Source organism: Zingiber officinale, chromosome 5B (assembly GCF_018446385.1).
Source record: "Zingiber officinale cultivar Zhangliang chromosome 5B, Zo_v1.1, whole genome shotgun sequence".
In the NCBI taxonomy this organism is placed as follows: domain Eukaryota; kingdom Viridiplantae; phylum Streptophyta; class Magnoliopsida; order Zingiberales; family Zingiberaceae; genus Zingiber; species Zingiber officinale.
In genome coordinates, this window is record NC_055995.1 from 104,209,169 (window position 1) to 104,230,174 (window position 21,006).

The 21,006-nt window shown below is 39.4% G+C and overlaps 1 protein-coding gene and 1 pseudogene across 4 annotated transcripts; both read left to right on the plus strand.

The window, feature by feature from the left end:
- The first annotated feature begins 9,691 nt into the window (after nt 1-9,691).
- Nucleotides 9,692-12,137, plus strand: LOC121986886 (annotated as a pseudogene).
- Nucleotides 12,138-13,579: 1,442 nt separating this feature from the next.
- Nucleotides 13,580-16,545, plus strand: LOC121985257 (glutamine-dependent NAD(+) synthetase-like). 4 transcript variants are annotated; one of them, XM_042538589.1, is made up of 5 exons: nt 13,580-14,183; nt 14,324-15,545; nt 15,787-15,893; nt 16,052-16,114; nt 16,185-16,545. In XM_042538589.1, exons 2-5 carry the CDS (start codon nt 15,470-15,472, stop codon nt 16,221-16,223), a joined length of 285 nt encoding a protein of 94 aa, XP_042394523.1. In that variant the 5' UTR covers nt 13,580-14,183; nt 14,324-15,469; the 3' UTR covers nt 16,224-16,545. The 4 variants fall into 4 exon arrangements, 1 of the variants encoding a protein (XP_042394523.1); XR_006113102.1 differs by having other exon boundaries at nt 15,772-15,893; nt 16,052-16,545; XR_006113104.1 differs by having other exon boundaries at nt 15,780-15,893; nt 16,052-16,545.
- Nucleotides 16,546-21,006: the final 4,461 nt, after the last annotated feature.

The following is a 21,006-nucleotide window of genomic DNA, read 5'->3' on the forward strand; positions in this document are numbered from 1 at the left end:
GTCAAAGATATATTTGGTTTGTTTCCGAAGGTTGCTTTCTCTTATTAGAATTAGAAGATGTATTATTAATTTCCATTTGTTGTATCATGGGAGTTATTTGATTTAGAGTATACAAATTACCAACCAATGTACCAGAACAAATAACTACCATATTTTTCTTGACAACTACTTTGTCATCAAAAGAAATAGAATATCCATCTATAAATAGTTTAGATCACTGAAATCAAGTTATTTCTAAAACATGGTACATAAAGACAATTTCTCAAAATCAATGTTTTATTTCTATCAAAAGATAAATAAACATCTCCCACTACAACAACCGCCACTTTTGTAGCATTGCCCATGTAGACGGTAATCTCCCCTTCATGTAGTCTTCGAGTTTTCTGGAACCCCTGCAATGAATTGCAGACATGATCAATGGCTCCCGTATCTACACACCAGGTATCGATAGATAACACCACTAAACATGTTTCAACCACTAGAGAATAAGATATACCTTTATTGTTCTCCTTTCTGCGAGGACAATCCATTTTCCAATGTCCAGACTGTTTGCATGTGAAGCACTTTCCCTTCGGCTTCTTCACACCTACATGCGGCCCAGTCCCTAGAGATCGATTCACTTTCTTTGCTGAACCAACTTGTTTCTTTTTCTTCTTTCTGCCTTTCGTCTTAGAAGCAGAAACATTTTCAACAATGTGAATTTGAGAACTTTGACGAAATAGCCCTTCTGCTGCTTGAAGTTCTGTCAGAAGTTTCGCCAACAAATAAACCCTTTTGTTCATGTTGTAGTTCAGGCGGAACTGCTCAAAACTTTTAGGCAGCGTTTGGAGAATGATATCGACCTGGGTTGCCCCATCGATTTCTGCTCCAAGGACTTCCATCTTATTCAAAAGAGCCATCATTTTGAGAATATGATCCCTTACGGGTGCCCCCTCAGTCATGGTGGTCGTCATCAAGTTTCTCATAGCCTCCTGCCTAACAGTCCGATTCTGGTGTCCGAAGAGTTCCTTGAGATTGCACATCATGTCATAAGCTGTAGGCATGGCCTGATGTTGATGTTGCAACACATTTGACATAGAAGACAAAATGTAACACCGCGTCATCTCATCTATCCTGGCCCATTTCTTATGATACTCAATCTCCTCTTCACTAGAATCTCTATTAGGCAGGCTTGGACAGATCTCAAAAAGTACGAAGTTGTAACTTTCAGCAGTTAAGACAATGTCCAAGTTTCATTTCCAATTAATGTAATTGGGACTAGTAAGTTTGTTTTCTTTCAATATAACAACAAGAGGATTGAAAGTCATTTGAAATCCTAAGAATCACAAAATATTTGGTCAAAACTTTAGAATTTAAAATAATATTGATTCCTCAAACAATATCATTTAAATTCACCAACACCTCAAAATACCGTGAATTTTGTATGTCACGATAGTGTGGGCGTATACAAATTCAAACATTTGTAAGAGGGGGGGTTTACCCATTAATTTTATTATCTTGTCAACCTAACTTTATGACAAATAAAATTAATAATTAATTTTTCTTCGGCCACACAAATAATAGCAATGACTCCGATGGGGATGATACTATTAAATGCGCCTAAGTGTATACCATTACTTGATACTTAGTCCATTAAATAGGATTGTACCCCTTCAGATGGAGAAGATCACACAAACCTAAATAATTTCCTATAATCATCTGTTGGTGCAAACTGCACCAGAATCAAACCTGAGTTTTGATGTTGTCAAAGGTTCAAGTTAAGTCTTGTTATGATCTAACAAGTTGACTAAGTGTGCAGGATGTTTACTCAACCGGGAAAGTCCTAGCTGGAGGCTAGGTAGAAAAGTCTTAGCAGATCGTGGAACCCAGGTGAAAGTCCAAGTAGGTTAAGGGGAGACGAAGCTTGGCAGTGTGATCGAGAGGTCTGAAGGACCGAAGATCAAAGGAAAAGTCCTGGGGAGCCGATCAAGGCTGAGTGAGAAGTCCAAACTAGATCTGGAGGATCAAAGTTTGGCAGGTAGGTTGAGGTAAGCAAACTGGAGGAGCGACAGTGAGGTCGGGTTCCCGGAGGGAACAACCTTAGGTCGCTGATCCAACTGAAGAAACCGGGAAGGTTTCTAAGTTGAGATCAAGAACAGTTCTACTGTTCTTTTATTACTCATGCATTATTATACTGTTATGCTAACATCTGTGTTGCAGGGTGTTTTGTTGTTCTAACACTGTTTTGCAGGTCTAGGCGGATTGGTCGACCAAACCAGAGGACCGGTCGATCGAACCAAGTAAGATCAGCACAGAAGTCAGTCCAGATCAGAACTGAGCCAGAGTCCGGTCAAAGCTCGATCGGTCGACCGAAAAGTAAGATCGGTCGACCGAACCTGTTGACTCAGCAAGCCAGTTTATTAGCACTGAATCAGCAAGCAAAGGAAAGAAGGGCTGATTGGTCGACCGAACAAGAGGATCGGTCGACCGATCCAATCAGCATTTAATCAGCATTAAAGGGTGATCTCGACAGATTTCAGCGAACAAGGAAAAACCTTGTTCGGTCGACCGATAAAAGGGTTCGGTCGACCGAGCCATTGAAGGCCAGTTAATGCAGAATTTACGAGCCAGCGTCAGACTCCAACTGTGGGTGATCGGAGCTGGTTCAGTCGATAGAACAGAGGGATCGGTCGACCGAACCTCAGTCCACCTATAAATTTAAACTCGAAGACAGAGGCCAATTAAGAATTTTTCTGATCACAAGTTACTACTCTGCAAGCGACTCATCTTCAGTTCAAAGCTACGTCATTTGGAAGAACCGACCTACGCTACATCTTCGATTCATTTGTCGGTATACTTGTTTTTTGTTTTATACTTAATTGCTAATAAGATAGTAGATTTGTTACTATCTTATTCTATTGTACTTGTACGATCTGCTTCTCTCCGAGGAGTTCGGAGAGAAGGGTTTTAGTGCTTTGCCCATCGGTGCGGTCAAGGATCGCGGGCCTTCGAGTAGGAGTCGAGCTAGGCTCCGAACGAAGTAAACAATTGTGTCTCCTTTCTTATTTTCCGCTGCACAATTCTGACTTAAAAAGAAAAGAATAGTTTTAAAAAGAAGCGATATTCACCCCCCCCCCCCTCTATCACGCTACTAGATCCTATCATCATCCATAAAGGGAGTTTGATCTAGTGATCCGCAAACCAACTCATCCGATGTGGAGGAAGGCACTCAAAGCCAACGCGTAAGTTTGAATGCATCACTTACAAACCAATAATGAAGACTGTGGAATTTAAATAATTCCTCTCCCACTTAGTTATTTAAAATGAGGAATTTTAACATGCACACACATAGAGCACATATAAACAGCATAAAAGGTAATAAATATGAAAAATAATTTTTCAACTATTATGGCCTCATCCATAGCTGTCCTCCGTGTGCCACCAACCTTACCTGCCGTCAACGGGTCATGTCGTCACGTCTATCTTGCTTCTTTTTCCGCTGCGCCTCTGGTCCTCAAATAGCACCACGCCTCGCAAGGATACGATCCGCGACAAAAATAAAGTTTTATATTTATCGATTCTATATTCCACAAGAGAATGTACATGTAATCTAGATCGAACAGAATGTAAAATCCTAAAACTAATAAAACTCCTGCTGTATTTAATAATTACAATCATGCACACACATAAAATGCCCTCGACATGCCCGAGGGTCCAAATCACACACAAACACAATAGAGCCATAATAGTTGGAACTAGGATGTCTGCAACCATAGAGTTAATCTGTTTGCACATCCTACTATTATCCTGCCTAAATTTATGTATGAAAAGTGCATAATTTAACTGAAAACCAAACACACAGAGGTAGAAAACTAGCTCTGATACCAATTGTTGGCGCTACTCGGAATTCCATTCTGTTTCCCCTGTACAAAAATTTGTACAAGCACAGAACTTTTCCTAGCAACCTATGTGCTTTTCAGAAGTTAAACTTGGATTGCAAACGAAACTTAACATTATTAATCCAAGTTCAACCCATGTGTTCATCAGAAGTTAAACCATATTACAGAAGTTGATTAAATATCTATTTCAAGGATTGACTTCCAGGTCGTTGGCGAGACACTCGACCTTCTTGGGTAAGGGATCATCCACCACTTTCTAGTCAAAGCCTTTCAAAAAAATTGAATATTTAAACTCCTTACAGTAAACCCTAGGTTAAACTACAGAGACCTCAATCAAAGCACAAGATCGCTAGCCTCTTGTGTTGGTACTTCAGGATCCATACAAAGGAAAAATAAACTAGTACACAGCGGAAACAATTAACTAGTTATACCTTTCTTTGTAGCTTAAAGACCTCTTGATCTTCTGCTGTATTCCTCTCCTCCTCTTTGACATCGTGTGGGTGATGATCTACCAAGACGCAAAAACCACTCAAGTCCTTCTTTCTTCCAAGACTTTCGGCCACCAAGGGATCAAAGCTAGGAACACCACCTCTTGTTCTTCTTTCTTCCTTGCAACCCGCTGGCCACAAGATGGTTGAAGCCTCTTGATGCCACCGGCCTTAAGTGAGAAAGCAAGGGGAGAATAAGAATATAAGGGGGCCGACCACAAGAAGAATAGAAGAGGAATAGAAATTATGTAGATGATTATTACCTCTAAGGCACCATCTATCCTCTTTTATAATCCTTGGTAATGGCTAAAAAGGAAAGATTTTAACAACAATTAAAATCTCTCTTTTAAATTTCCTATTGTGGATGACTACAAAAGGAAAATTTTAAAATTAAAAATTCCTCTTTTAAACATTGTAGATCGCTACAAAAAGGAAAGATTTTTAAAATTAAAATCTCTCTTTTAAATCATGGTTACAAAAAAGGAAAGTTTTAACAAAAATAAAATCTCTCTTTTAAACCATTGTAGATGGCTACAAAAGGAAAGATTTTTTAAATTTAAAACTCTCTTTTAAAATCATGTGGATGACTTCAAAAAAAGAAAAGTTTTTAAAATTTAAAATATCTCTTTTAAAATATTGTAGATGGCTACAAAAAGAAAGATTTTAAAAATTAAAAACTCACTTTTAAACCCATCTTGGCCAGCCCCTTGCTTGGGCACCAAGCAAGGATGTGACCGACCATAAGGATGACTTGGGTGGATGCGAAGCTTTATACATAGAGGCTACAATAGGGACCTAGAAGAGGAATTGGTTTTGATCTCCTGATGAGCTTGAGCTTCCTATGTTCGACCCGAACACCCAACTCAAGTTCATCAATAATAACTCATACCACTAAAGAGTTATTATTGAACTACCGCACCAATCTCATATTACATTATGGGCTCCTTCTTGTCATGAGTATATTAATCTTCCTATGTTTAAGATATCGAATATCCATTAATTAAATGAGTTACTGACAACTCACTTAATTAACATTTAGCTCCACGAGTAGTACCACTCAACTTCATTATCATGTCGGAACTAAGTCCACTTGCAGGGTTTACATGACAATCCTTATGAGCTCCTCAAGGGGACATCATCATCCTAATAAATAGGACACAGTTTCCTTCTATAATCAACAACACACCATATAAATAATATTATTTCTCAACTTATTGGGCCTATTGATTTAACGAATAAATCTCACCCTTTGATAAATTAAAGAAATAAATACTAAGTACATGTGCTTGTTATTATATCGGGATTAAGAGTACGCACATCTATAATAACAGAGGTTCTATTCTTTTATGCAGTCAGTATAAAAGGAACAACCTCAAATGGTCCTGCTCTATACACATATAGTGTACTAGTGTAATTTTATAGTCAAGATAAATTAGTACCAAATTACACTACAACCATTCCAATGGTTTGTCCCAATCCATCTTGGTTGTGAGCTTCTATTTATAATTTATAAGGAACTGATAACATGATCTTCTGTGTGACACAGCACACCATGTTATCTACAATATAAATTAAATGGACAACTGCATTTAACTAAATGCAGACATTTGACCAATGTGATTCTCATTTCAAAATGAATGTTTATACAAAAAGCTAGGCTTTTAGTATACATTCTAACAGTGGTAACCCTAGGTGGTAAGTCTTGGCGAGTCGAGCACTTTGGGTGAAATCCTAGAGTCGAGGACTCTAGGTGAAAATCCCAGTGCTTGCGAACCAGATGATAGCCTGAACGGGTCGTAAAGCGGACGTCCAGCATGAAGACCTGAAGTTTCGGGCACTGAGCAAAAGTCCAGTTGGTCTGGAAGACTGGTCTAGTAATAGGTAACTTCTCCTGAGAGGAGTAGGTGTCGGTTCGACCAAGGGTTTCCAGAGGAAATCTGAAAGTCAGAACTGGACAGTCCAAACACTGTCAAAAGTTATATATTGCTTTACTTACTATTTGTCTAACTCTGTTTTGCAGTGAAACTAACATTTTGCAGGTTGGAGTTTCGGCCTTGATCGGTTGACCGAACCGGGGATCGGTCGACCGTGTCGGTCCCCATGGTTGTTTTGATGTGCTCAATTAAGTTAGATTAGGTCTTGTTTGGTTTTGATCCCTGTGTCTAAGTGTGCAGGAGCTTAGGAGCGCAAGAAGTCGAGCGGAAGACGTAACTAGCGAGAAGGACGACACGGGAAGGGAGACGACGGGCTCGATGTGTCCGAAGGACGAAAGAGATGCGGAAGAGTACACCGGTGGACGAGAAGAACGTGCGCGATGTTCGAGGGACGAAAAGCCGGGGCGGAAGCCTGTTCAAGGAGAAAACCGAAAATTGGGTTCGGGTGAGCTCTATTTCGGTTGGCCGCAGTCACCCAAGCAATCAGAACTTCGGAAGCTAAAGAGAAGATGAAGAAATGTTGGAAAAGCAGCTAGAGGTGCCATCAACAGTCGTTGGAGACACCTCTGCCCTCTCAGCTTGAGGGCGCCCTCAACGCTGTTGAGGGCGCCCTTAATGCCCTTGGAGGCGCCCTCAATGCCCTTGGAGGCGCCCTCAAGGGATTAATTATTCAACTCGGTATTCAATTTCCTATCAACTCTTGAGCTCTTTAAATGTGTAAAAGGCTTCTCCACCTTCAGAGAAGAAGATTCTTAGTGCGCTGTTCAACCGCCTTGGATTAACAACCATTTAGGTTGTAACCAAGTCAAATTGCTGAGTCTCTTATTTTCTGTTTATTTTATTTTATTTGTTATTTTATTTGTTATTTTATTTGTTATTTTATTGTTGCTATTTTAGGTTATGTTTACTCCGAAGGATGGAAAGGGGAAGGAAAAGAATTGACGGTGGAAAAAAATCCACAGGGAAGGTTAAAGAGAAAGGAAAAAGAAAGGAAAAGAATCCGAAGAAAAGAAACAAAGGAAACAAAAAAATCATGGACGGGCACAGAAGAGCCGTCAGACTTGGCTATGTGAGGCTACCTCACTCTCAGAGGCTCATCGTTGACTCACGCAGGGTTGCTAACTGCGTAAGGCGTCGACCTCGAATAAGGCTGCAGAGGCGCAAGGGGCCGACATCGCACGTCCGATCGCGCGAGGTCGCTTCCTCGTGTAAGGCCTCCGGTAACACAAGGTCGCTGCCTAGCACGAGGCCTATGACAACGTAAGGTTGTCGCCTCGCGTGGGGCCTCCGACTACCCAAGGTCACCGCCTCACGCAAAGCCTACAACCGTGTGAGGGGCCTCCGATCGCCCTTGGTCGGTGCCTCGCGCGAGGCCTCCAACCGCATAAGGTCACCGCCTCTAGCCACGCGAGGTAGCTGCCTCGAGTGGGGCCTCCGATCGTGGGAAGTCATCGCCTCGCGCGTGGCTGCCAACAGCAACTGAACAAGGTTACCACCTCGCTCGTGCTTGTCGACCACATGAGATGGTTGCCTCGCTTGTGATCGTTGGCTACGTAGGATCATCGCCTTGCTCGTGGCCGTCGACCAGGTGAGGTCGTCGGCTTGCTCATGGTTGTTGGCCACACAAGGTCGTCACCTCGCACGGGTTTGCTTACCCAATGGCGCTGCGTTGCCATGCAAGAGAGAGCCATTGCATCGCAATGCAAGGGACATTGAGAAATTTGATTGTGCATGGGTTGGACAGTGAGTTGGGAGAGAGGAAGGAAATTGTTTCCATTCGATTTGGGCGGATAAAAAAACTGATAAAAAATTGATCCACGGAAGGAATCATATTTCCATCCGTCCATCTGGTAAACAAAAAAAAGGAAAAAAATTCATCCATTTTTACGAAGTAAACAAGAGAAAATTTTCCATCGTGGAAATGTTTCCACAGTTTCTATTTCCTCCCTCCCAAGTAAACAAAGCATTAGAGTTGAAAGACTAAGAAGGGTATTTTCTTATTGCAGATAATTCACCCATCCCCTCTTGCCAGCCTTGCTGCACCATCAGATCGAACCTCCAATTAGCAAGATCATATTTTCAACGGGTGGATCGGATTCGACCAAGGGATCGTTCTACCGAACATCACGTTTAGTTGACCGAATCAAGACAAGAAGCGACTTGATCGAGCTGGGTCAATCAAGTCGGAGATCATCGGTGGATCAGTCGATCAAACGGTGGGATCGATCGATCGAACGAGAACTTATCGAGCAGCAGAACCTAGACGAGAAGTCAGGCTGATTCAGGCAGGATCGGTCGATCGATCCACGGGATCAGTCGACTGTTTGGAGTCGGGTCAAACCTGATCCCGGAACCAGTGGATCTGGATCAAGTCTGAGGTGGCTATAAAAAGGGGGTCTCAGCCAACACATTCAAAATGAAAACGAACAAGTTCTGCTCTCTTCTGTGCTGCTTTGAGACAATTCGACGACGTCCAAACGTTACTCCGACAATCGATGACTACTTATTTTTTATTGTCAGTAAAACTTATTCTAATTGCTATTGTTATACTTCATCTTTGTACTCAATTTTTGAATATATAATGATTGCCTAACGAAAATCATTAATCATCGTAAATTTTAGAATAGAAGTGTTACAAACTCTGAAATAAATAAAAGAAATTTTGTTAGGGTTGTTTTTTATTTTCAATTCGTATTCGCTGCATTATTCTATTTATTTTCCGAAACGAGGAAAACGCCATTGACTGCTGTTCACCCCTCAAGCACGTAATTCGATCCGCTTCTTCTTTACGGCGACCTCTGTTTTCCCCGATCGGTCCCAAGTTCTAGGGAGAAGGAGAAGGTCCTAGGGAGGTCACCGCAAAACCCTGCTTCCATCCTGCACTTCCTCTAGCATATTTTCTAGTTAAAATCTAGCTTGAATCTTCCATGATATGCACCAGTAAGCTTCCCGCTTATCCTCTCTCCACTTCAATGTCAAAGTCCCATTGGTAATGGGTTCTATTCTTTCTACTCCTGTTCAATCTGTATTCTAATCCTCCTCCGTCTTTTCTTTGTCGTCTTCGGCGAAGTTCCAGAGGAACTGGTAGTTTCCAAGAAATCGAGGCATCTCTTTGAAAGGCTGTAAAAAAGGCGGGTTCTGTCGCCCAGCGGCTCCCTACGCCTGTCCCATGATATTGTAGGAGGAGATAAATCAGGGTGAATGCTGGGTTGACAAGTTGATGATTATTCGAGACTTTAAATCAGCAGACGGGGATATTATCTCACATTGCAACTGATGACACTCGAACTGTCGCTCCATGCTCTTTGAAAGGCGATTGAGAGAGAGAGAGAGAGAGTAGAGAGAGAAGAGAGGAAGAAGGCAACAGAAGTCCCCCTCATCATTGACCACCATGGTGAACAAGCCGCAGGTGGTGCGTGTCCTCTACTACAGCGTCTGCAACATCCCTGTGGAGTACTGTGAGTACAACCCTAACTTAGAGAATTGCAAGTCTTGGCTCCGCACCCACGCTCTCGATATGTACCCTGATCCTCAAAGGTATCTTCCTCTTTATCTTCACCACCTCCTTCTTGTATCTCTCCCTTTCCAATCCTTCACCGAGTGATAAATCTGGGTTAATTTTGGAAAACACAGAAGCAGACAAAGCCGCCTAGTAGATGAAGTCGGTGGCGATTTTGGTTTCTGCTGACGCAAGGGGAGATGCTGGCGGGGCTCTTCAGGTTATTCATGATGCTTACTTTTTGTTTTTTTTTTCTTATTCATTTCTTTATCCGTCGTCATGAAGTGAGCTCTTGGTATTCTAACCTACCTTCTCATTGAAATTTAATCAATGATGGGGGCTTTCTTTGAAATGTTGATCTATAAATTGACTTTAGAAACGCAATCAATAATATGATATTGGAGTAGTTTAATTTTGTGACCTAGGTCAGAAAGAATTCCTGTGGCGCATGCTTACAATCAGTAATTGTAAATAGGATACTATTTTGAATAATTTGCTGTGTATTTCTTTTAGCACCATCAATTCTTTTGATTCCAACCATTGCATATCTAGGGTTTAGTTATCAGTGTCACTTTAGATGTCCCTCATTAGACCTTGTTTCTCTCTTTCTTTGTTTAAAATTCTGAATTTCTTGAACAGGTAGGTAGTGCTTTAGCATCTAAGCAAGAGGAAGTAAAGCGCCTTACTGGTGGTAAGATAAAGAATAAGGTGAGTTATGTAAACTTCAGTTTGTTTTATCTCAGCTTAGGAGATACAAATCATGTCTTTTTGAGTTTTATCAAATAAATAATTTTCATCTTTAACTAAAGATATTATTATGCACAAAATTTATTACTCTTAGAAATAGTGTGTGTATACCTCCAAACATATTTATATTTCAAAATTTTCAATTGACCATACAAAGAGCTTTTGAGATTGAATTATTTATTGTGATTTTGTGGATTATTCATTTATGATCAAAGTCAAAGAATTTGAGATTGATTGCAAAATAGATACATAATTCTTGTCTGGTGATTAACTAACCTGTATAATGAAAATATATATTCATGCAGTTGAGCTTGTTGATAAGCCTTTTGACTAGTTTATCAGTGTCAGCTTATCTTGATCGTAATCTCAGTATTGGATGATTTTTGTTATTTGTTTAACCTTATATGTTGTCAAGTATATTTCAAAATAAATTACCTAAAGGCCTCATTCATTGTTATTCATCTTGGCCCATCTAGCTAAAATGAACTAACTTGTCAATTTACATTTCTTCATATATTGGTAACACACTAAGTCCATCGTATTATCCATTTAGTTATTGGTTTCTTTTCATGGTATTGACTTCATACAATCCTCCATAGTTTAAATTAAAATGGTTTATCAAGTAGAGTTAGGATAGACTTCAATTTGTGCAACATTCCTATGTTATAATGATTAAAATTGATAGGTTCACTGTGATCATGATTTTGTAGAAGAGCAAGCGTATTCGCCTTTTGCCACAATGATTTTGTAGAAGATCTAAATTGTGGTATGATAGAGTCTAAATTGTGGTATGATAGAGTTTGAAGCTTGGGCGATGTGAAACCTTAGATTAGAAGGATAATCAATATAATTAGGATTCCTAAATCTAAATCTTCACATGTTTTAGTTAATGTTGTATTCTTAATGATTTTTGCAATAATATGCTAATTAGGATTATCTTATTTTGATCTAGGAGAAATAAGAACTTATTATTGAAAAGATTGTTGGCAATAAGTGCAAAAGTATTATTGTTGTGAAAGACCTTGAATTATTTGGTGAGTGACAACCAAACAATATTATTTACAACTAAATTTGAGAAATGAGAAATCTGAACATATTACAGATATAACTATTTGCTCCATTATTTATAATTTGAGTTTTTTAGGTGTAAAACTGAGTGATGCATAAGTTAGGTAAAATGTTTGCTGTAGGAGCTTATGTTGTCAAGGTGAGCCAGCAACCTAGCATTGTTTAGTTGGAGGAAATACTTTTGCATTATCTAAATACTAACTTCTGGTTTATTAATTTCAGGGACCAACCGAGAAAGAACAGATTGATGTGCAAGGAAACATTGCCTATGATATTGTGGAATTCATTACCGAGACTTTGGTCAGATGTATCACTATATGATTCCTTATAGAGGTCTACATTTCTGTAGGACGATTAGATTTGCTGGAAGTTCAATTACTAATTTAGCACGAGATTACTTAGGATAAAAATTGTGTGATTTGAAGTAGAAAGTCAAAGAGCTTGCTAATTTAGCACCAGATTTGCTGTACTATGGGTTCTAGTATATTAGTATATTTTGATTAGATAGTAAGATTTTGCTGCATAAGAGGGTGATTCAATTGTTTATTTTGATTAGTTTTTTATAATTGGTTAAACGATGCACATATTGAGTTCTGTATTTATTGTTAAAATGTAAAGTTATGATACTTGAAGTGATATTTTTGATTAAGCTTGGTATGTAGCTTGTTAGTTGTGGGACCTCAGTTTAAGATATTGTAGTATTTTCATCCCGTTTTAATTGATCATATTATCACATGTTATCACTTAGTAGTAATAAGCAATTACTTCATTAAATGAAAATTATGTTGTAATACAACTGTAGTTATTTATTTCAATACTAAAATTAGATGGTGAAGTAATAAAAAATAAATACTTCATCACATTAAAATCATCATAATTTGTTATAAAATTAATGAAGTAAAAGATATTTTTTTATTTCAGCAATCAATTTAAATGATAAAGTTACATATTATCGATTATTTTGGCACATTATAAAATCAACGAAGTAAAAGATATTTTTTTACTTTAGCATCCAGTTTTGTCTCCTTGAATTGGTTACAGATTTCACTTTTTTCTTGGATACGACTTCGATGATAAGATGAAGTAAAATAATATCCTTTTACTTCACATGCGACTACTTCGATAATTATTTATCTATGACTTTGGTGAATGTGTGAAGTAAATTAAGGAAATTTTACTAGTGAATATAATTTTTATATCCATTTGGTGTACCTCTAAATGACTTACAAGTGACATGATTATTTTAAGAGTCTTTCATCAATAAAGGTGAGAAAGTATCCTTATAATCAATGTCTTTCTTCTAAATAAATTTCTTAGTAACAAAATAAGTCTTATACTTTAAAATATTGTTCCTTGAATCCCGCTTGGTTTAAATATCCGTTTACAACCAACGAGTTTCGTACCTTTAAATAATTCAACAAATTTTCAAATGTCATTGTATATCATGAACTTCAACTCTTTTTGCATGACATTAATCTAACTTTCAATGTTAGAGCACTCTTTGACGAAAGATACAAGATCATTTTTCAATCCAATGTTAAACTCGTTTTCTTGGAGATAAATATAATTACGTGAAATTGTGGATCTCTTTACCTTAGTGGATCACTTTATACTATAACAAATATTACTTTTCGCATACTATAACAAATATTACTTTTCGCAGCTTATCATCAATAGCACATGATTAAAATGTGTTATTAATAATAATTTTTATGAGATACTCAATTATATGCGATGTGAATAGTATAATGTTTATATAAATGGTGATATATAGACAAAGTATACTATCAGTAAATTTTTGTTAGGACGGGTGGTGTGCGTTATTAAAATTTAATATTAACCACTAACAAATACACGGTTAATATTATTATAATAAATATTATTAAAATATTGACCACGTATAGATCCAGTACGCTATTAATAGTCTTTAAATTTATTTAAGAATTGGCCGAATTCCTTAGTGAATTTCTTTGCCTCTCGCCCTTTTTTCTCCCCTAAATCTGCGGCGTTTCTCTAACTCTCCTCTCAGTTAACTAAATCTTCATTCTTCCTACTTGGACTATCTACATTTTCTCCGCACCGCAAGCATCCTCTCCCTTCGTCTTCGTCGCGCATCAATGGTGGCACGGCCACGAGCGGCATCACGGCCGCCTAGTGTGGCTGCTCGCGGTCTCGCGAGGCGGCCTCCTCGCGGCTGCACACGGAAAACCGCTACTCTCGCCCACGCGAGGCGGCCGCCCACTTGTCGCCGCGCGACGCCGCTACACGAGCTGGCTGTGCGGCCGCTCGAGCAGACGCCTCGCTCGATCGATTGCGGTCTCAATCGGTTGCATAGCCGCTTCGCACGACCTCCTCGCATCTGCTCGCATGAGGCAGCGCCACATCATGCTCTTTCTACAATGATAGATTCGAAGGAGGAAAGGATCGAACTACAAAATTGTCAATGATATCAGAAATAAAAATATCTATAATTCTATCATTTCTCACCAAAGGCACCTGTTTGTTCTTCATAACATCTCTTGCAACCAGTTCAAAGGATCGAACTCCTTTGAAGTATTCTGCTAAAAAGGTGAATTAATACAAAATTTTGTTATCAATATAAACATTTTTACTGCAAGTATTTTTTTTTCCCGAATAAGTTATATGACTCCTGTTGGTTTATTAATTTCCTTATTTTAATATATAAATTTCAAATGTTTGTCTTGACAGGTGAGGTATCATTGTCCAGAGGAGGAGATTGCTTTAGGTCCTAGTTGCCGGTTATGGGATTACTTACGAAGAAGTGGAGCATCCGGTTTCTTACTTCCTCTTTCTGGTGGAGCAGATAGTTCAAGTGTTTCTACCATTGTCGGTTGTATGCCTCAGCTTCTAATAAAAGGCGTGTTCTATATTCATGTTAATGCTATTTCAGGATTTTTCATGTCAGTGTTTTTACTGGAAGATGCTGTTTATGAAAACAATTGCAATTTACTACGTACATAGTTGAATTGTCCGCTTGATGGGGCTCAGTTTGACCTGTAAGTTCAATCAGCTTGGTCAGCCTTTCGATCAAGTACTGACCAAATGTTTGCCTAAACATCATTCAGTTAGTCTAGCCGACATTGCATTCTGCTAGAGGCAAACCCCCCCTTTTTCACCTCTCATTCTTTGTAGCTCATGAGGGCTCCCATCCCTCACTCAAATGCCAATATACTTGTATGCTCAAATTGCCCGTGATGTAATTTTGTTGCTCATGACAATATTGATATTCTTTATGAGTATATGATGTGAATTATTTAGTGATCTTCTATATATGGGCCTTGTCAAAAGCTTTTTTCCCCTCTCTTGCTCATCTTTTCAAATGAACGGAGCCATTGAAGCCTAGTGTTCTAGATATTACTGATGTCATTCATGCCAACCAATATTAGAATATGACTTATTCCAGCATGTCGAGCTTTGTCAAAGATTGGATTGGCTTACTTTGGGTAGTATCAGATAGGAAAGGTAAGATTGGCAAAACTCTGGAGTTTAAAGTGTCATTTCTCAAATTGATATTGCTTGTGGCTTCTACGTTGCATCAACCAATCAGGAGATTGATTTTATTGTCCATTCCAGGATACTGAATTGTCTATCCACCTTCTGTTTCATGAGCAAGACAATGTTGAATTGTTGTTGTAACTTCTCTCCCAAACGTGTTTTCTCAAAATATCTAATTTCCTGGCATTCAAGCAAATTAGCAAGTTTGATAAGCTTACCTGTGACTTTGATCAATACTATTTAGAATCTTGGTTACTAGATAACCCAAATTTTGCAGATTCAAGATGATGGAGATGAACAGGTAAAAGCTGATGCATTAACGATTGGCCTTTTATAAGAATGGTGAGATTCCAACGGACAACAAAGAGTTTGGAAAGAGGATATTTTACACTGTTTATATGGGATATGAAAACAGGTACTCTTACAAAAAACACAAACCCTCTTATTTAGTGGAAAGAATTCTGAATTCTTGGTTGATACATAATTGTACTATTAGTTCTTAGTCTTGCCTTTAATATCTCAAGTTGGATAACTGTCAAAATGAACTTAGACTTTCAGTTTTGATTTTATGAGGATGAGTTTATCTTTTGATGTTGTGACTTATTGTAGCTGCAGGAATTTTGTTTTGAACTAATTTGCAGTTCTGAAGTAACCAGGTCTCGTGCTAAGATGCTGGCAGATTTCAAATGTAGATATCGATGCTGTTATTTCTACATTACTCTCTTTGTTCCAAACTCTGACAGGGAAGTGCCTGCGTTACGAGGTAATTGTTATCAAGTTAGTTCTCCAATCATTCACCTATTTACATTATCGTTTTGTTTACCAATGTAAAATTGGAGTAAGACTCTTATGATGCACTATTTACTTCAGGGAACTTGGAATTCTCAATGACCACAAACTTTGTACTTTTTTGGTGCGTAGGTTGATGGAGGATCTAATACCGAGAACCTAGCGCTGCAAAATATTCAAGCTCGAGTTAGAATGGTGCTTGCATTTATGCTAACTTCTCTTATGCCATGGGTTTATAGTAAACCTAGGTTTTTTCTTGTATTAGGCAGCTCAAATGTGGATGAAAGATTACGTGGCTATTTGACCAAGGTAAAAAGATTTTCTTGTTAAAGGCAACTTGTTCTTGTCTCAGTAAACTTGGTGCAAGACAACTTAAGTATTAAAGAACCAAGAGAGGTCATACTTAAAGTTGGATAAGTTCGAAATCTGGAGGACCCTATGTTGTGGTAATTAGGCTTGTTGAGCTCATCTATTTACTTCTCCTCTAATTTGCTAATTAGGCTTGTTGAGCTCATGATTTTTTAATTGAATAATAGTATAATTAATATTTGCAATCTTTTTGTAGTACGATTGCAGTTCTGTATTACTTCAATAAAAAAAATGGTAATGTTGATAATATTAACTAACATCTAACCCAAGTTCAGGTAATTATTTTGAAATTGTGTGTTTTCTAAATTATAAATTTGTTATAAAAATAAGCATGGTAGAATTAATAATTTTGTATTGTTATACAGTTAAAGTGAAAGATGTGAGTGATAAAGATATCAGTGATAATATTAAATGTAAGCTACTTCATTGGTGCATTGATAGAGTTGCTGTAGAAGGTCGAATTGCATTCACAGATCTAAAAATAAAAGTGCATCACGTTCTTCGTGGTGGATATTGTTGGAAAGTTTGGCTTGATAGAGTTTTTATGGAGAATGTGGACTTAATTCGAATAAATGATTAAATGTTTTTTCTTGAGAATACAATAGAAGACATAATCATTTGGTTATCTAAGTTTATAGTTTTGTATGACTGATATTGATTTACTTATTTTAAAGTCATATGCTCTTTTGTGTGAAAGAAATTATATTAATAGTTCAGATTGTTTTACTTAAGTGTGATGTTTATAGTTGTTTGTGGTATTATAATTATTTGAGTTTTGATTTTATAATTGTGTGTATATGGTATTATAATTATATGTAATATTATAATTTGTATGCAGTATCTATATGTGGTATTTGAATGATCGTAATCATAGCGTGTGCCGCGTGTTGCAAATACTATTGATTGCTCTTAACCGTAGCGTGCGGTGCGTGCTGCGAATGCTGCTGATCGCTTTTAACTACAACGCGCATCGCGTTCTACTAATGCTCTTAACAGCAGTGTGCGACGCATTGTGAATGTTGTCAATTGCTAATAATTGTAGCGCGTGCTCAGTATAATGACCCGGCCCTCTTGGCCCATTTGACGACCACTCATGTTGTCGACCGTCGACCCTTATGTCGTTGGCCAATTTGGCGACCTCTAATGTCGTCGACCGACGACCCTTGGCCGTGTCGTTACTCACTAGGACTTTCCACCCCTGGTCAGTGGATTTTTGCCTCCCCCAGGATTCGAACTCTAAACCTCCAGGCTTAAGTATTAGAGTTTATGAATCCTGGTCTCACTTGGTTACCAGGATTCATAAACTCTAATACTTAAGCCTGGAGGTTTAGAATTCGAATCCTGGGGAGGCAAAAATTCACTGACCAGGGATGGAAAGTCCTAGTGAGTAACGACACGGCCAAGGGTCGTCGGTCGACGATATTAGAGGTCGCCAAATGGGCCGACGACATAAGGGCCGACGGTCGACGACATGAGAGGTCGCCAAACGGACCAAGAGGGCCGGGTCGTTACAATAAAAAAGCGTCTTTTATCTCACTTGGTTACCAGGATTCATAAACTCTAATACTTAAGCCTGGAGGTTTAGAGTTCGAATCCCGGGGAAGGCAAAAATCCACTGCCAGGGGTGGAAAGTCCTAGTAAGTAACGACACGGCCAAAGAGTCGTCGGTCGACGACATGAGATGTCGCCAAATGGGCCGACGACATAAGGGCCGACGGTCGACGACCCGAGGGTCGCCAAATGGGCCAAGAGGGTCGGGTCGTTACAATAAAACTTTCCACCCGTGGCAGTGAATTTTTGCCTCCCCCAGGATTCGAACTCTAGACCTCCAGACTTAAGTATTAGAGTTTATGAATCCTGGTAACCAAGTGAGATGGCCCCAGGATTCGAACTCTAAACCTCCAGGCTTAAGTATTAGAGTTTATGAATCCTGGTCTCACTGGTAACCAAGTGAGACCAGGATTCATAAACTCTAATACTTAAGCCTGGAGGTTTAGAGTTCGAATCCTGGGGGAGGCAAAAATCCACTGACCAGGGGTGGAAAGTCCTAGTGAGTAACGGCACGGCCAAAGAGTCGACGACATAAGAGGTCGCCAAATGGGCCGACGACATAAGGGTCGACGGTCGACGACCCGAGGGTCGCCAAATGGGCCAAGAGGGCCGGGTCGTTACAATAAAAGACGTCTTTTTATTGTAACGACCCGGCCCTCTTAGCCCATTTGGCGACCCTCGAGTCGTCGACCGTCGACCGTCGACCCTTGGCCGTGCTGTTACTCACTAGGACTTTTCACCCCTGGAAGTGGATTTTTGCCTCCCCCAGGATTCGAACTCTAAACCTGCAGGCTTAAGTATTAGAGTTTATGAATCCTGGTAACCAAGTGAATCGACCCTTATGTCATCTCACTTGGTTACCAGGATTCATAAACTCTAATACTTAAGCCTGGAGGTTTAGACTTCGAATCCTGGGGGAGGCAAAAATCCAGTTCCAGGGGTGGAAAGTCCTAGTGAGTAACGACACGGTCAAGGGTCGTCGGTCGACGACATGAGAGGTCGTCAAATGAGCTGACGACATAAGGGCCGACGGTCGACGACCCGAGGGTCGCCAAATGGGCCGCCAAATAGGCCAAGAGGGTCGGGTCGTTACAATAAAAAGGCGCCTTTTATTGTAACGACCCGACCCTTTGGCCTCTTGGGATGTCGTCGACCGACGACTCTTTGGCCGTGTCGTTACTCACTAGGACTTTCCACCCCTGGCAGTGGATTTTTGCTTCCCCCAGGATTCGAACTCTAAACCTCCAGGCTTAAGTATTAGAGTTTATGGTTGGAGGTTTAGAGTTCGAATCCTGGAGGAGGCAAAAATCCACTGCCAGGGGTGGAAAGTCCTAGTGAGTAATGACACGGCAAAAGAGTCGTCGGTCGATGACATGAGAGGTCGTCAAATGGGCCGACGACATAAGGGCCGACGGTCAACGACCCGAGGGTCGCCAAATGGGTCAAGAGGGCCGGGTCGTTACATCAACTGAATCTAGTACTTTGGTTCCCAAGATATCCGCTCCACATGTTCCTCCTTTTGCCACTACCTATTTATTTTATGAGGTTGCAGATGATCTTTTTCTCCACCGTCGTCAATTTACTCACGTTCGTAAGTCTACTAAACTACCAAATTTTACTTACTCTTATTATTCTCGTTCTTTTGCTTCATTTGTCACATCTAGTCATTGTATTTCTGAGCATGTATCCTATAGAAAAGCAGTCTGTAACCCACTTTGGCAAAGTGCTATGGATGAGGAACTAATTGTTTTGCATCAGACTCATACATGGGATTTGACTTCGTTGCCACTAGGAAAATATACTATTGGTTCTTGTTGGGTATATAAGATCAAAACTAAATATGATGGATCTATCGAATGATACAAAGTTCATCTTGTTGGTAAAGGTTATTCTTGTAATGATCCAAAATTCCTCATTACGAGTCCAAATAGTAATTAAAAATATTTAGAAATGCTTTAGAAATATTCTAGAGATTTTAAAAAAAATTTAGAGTATTTTTATGTAATTTTTGGAGTTCGTTTGGTATTTTTACCAAAAGAAACAAGCTGCAAAAAAAATAAAAAAGTTAAGCCGAGGTTCGAACCGGAGACCTCTGGTTAAGCAAAGCTTTTAGTTGTCTCGGCTGACCAAGGACCCAGCAGGGCGGTGTTGATAAAATAGATAGCGAAATTAATTTAAGCAGTAATAGAAAACAGAAAATAATTAGGAATAAAAGGGTTTTGGCTGAGGTTTGAACCCGCAACCTCCGACCCAGTCCACGACTTAAGCGGAGCGCGATAGCCAAGTGCCCAAGCAGGCGGTGCTGATTAAAGGAAGAACGAAATTTATTTAAGTAGTAGTTAATAACAGAAAATAATTAAGTATAAAAGAGATGCGGCCGAGATTCGAACCCGCGACCTTTGACCCGGTCAGAGATTTAGGCGAAGCGCGGTAGCCAAAAGTTCACCAAGTGTTTTGTGAACAAATTAATAACGAATTGGTCTTAAGCCATAACAGAAATACTAAGTTATAAAAAGGGATAAGTTGATGTTCTATTTTCCCGTGACCTAAAACCATTCTCCTCTTCCCTCTCGCTCGCGACGGCGTTTCTGTTGGGCGAAAATCAAAGAGAAGTTAGGGCTTCTCTCCGGCGACCGGTGAAGGGTAATCTCCGAGGGGTTTCTCCACCACTGCAATCACCTTGTCGAGGAGAACAAGTGGGTGTGAAGAAGTTGTTGAGAGCTTAAGTTTTCCCGAAGCCCTAGTTGCCTTTCGTTTGATTGTAGTCCAAGAACACGAAGGTAAGTTGCTTCTCACCTGTGGTAGGAGTAGTTTCGGATCTTGTTCTCCTTGAATTCGAAGTAAGTTGTAAGATTTTTAGTCTTGAGATTTCTGCCGTGGATTTCAAAGGAAGAAAGTAGTTAGATTAAGCATGTAGGTTTGTGTTTTGTAGATTTCTGCAGAATAGTTATGATTGGGTTTGGTTTTTGTTGTCGTGGCACATAGTGTGAAGAACAGTTGTAGTTTGAGTTTACAGTAGCAATTTCCCTTTTGGTTCTTTGCCATGGACTGAAACACTAGCAATCTCCTGTTTCCTTTTTGTTGCCGTGGCACATAGCAAGAAGAATAATTATGTTTTAAGTTTACAGTAGCAAGTTCCATTAGATTTGTTATCTATGACTTGGTGG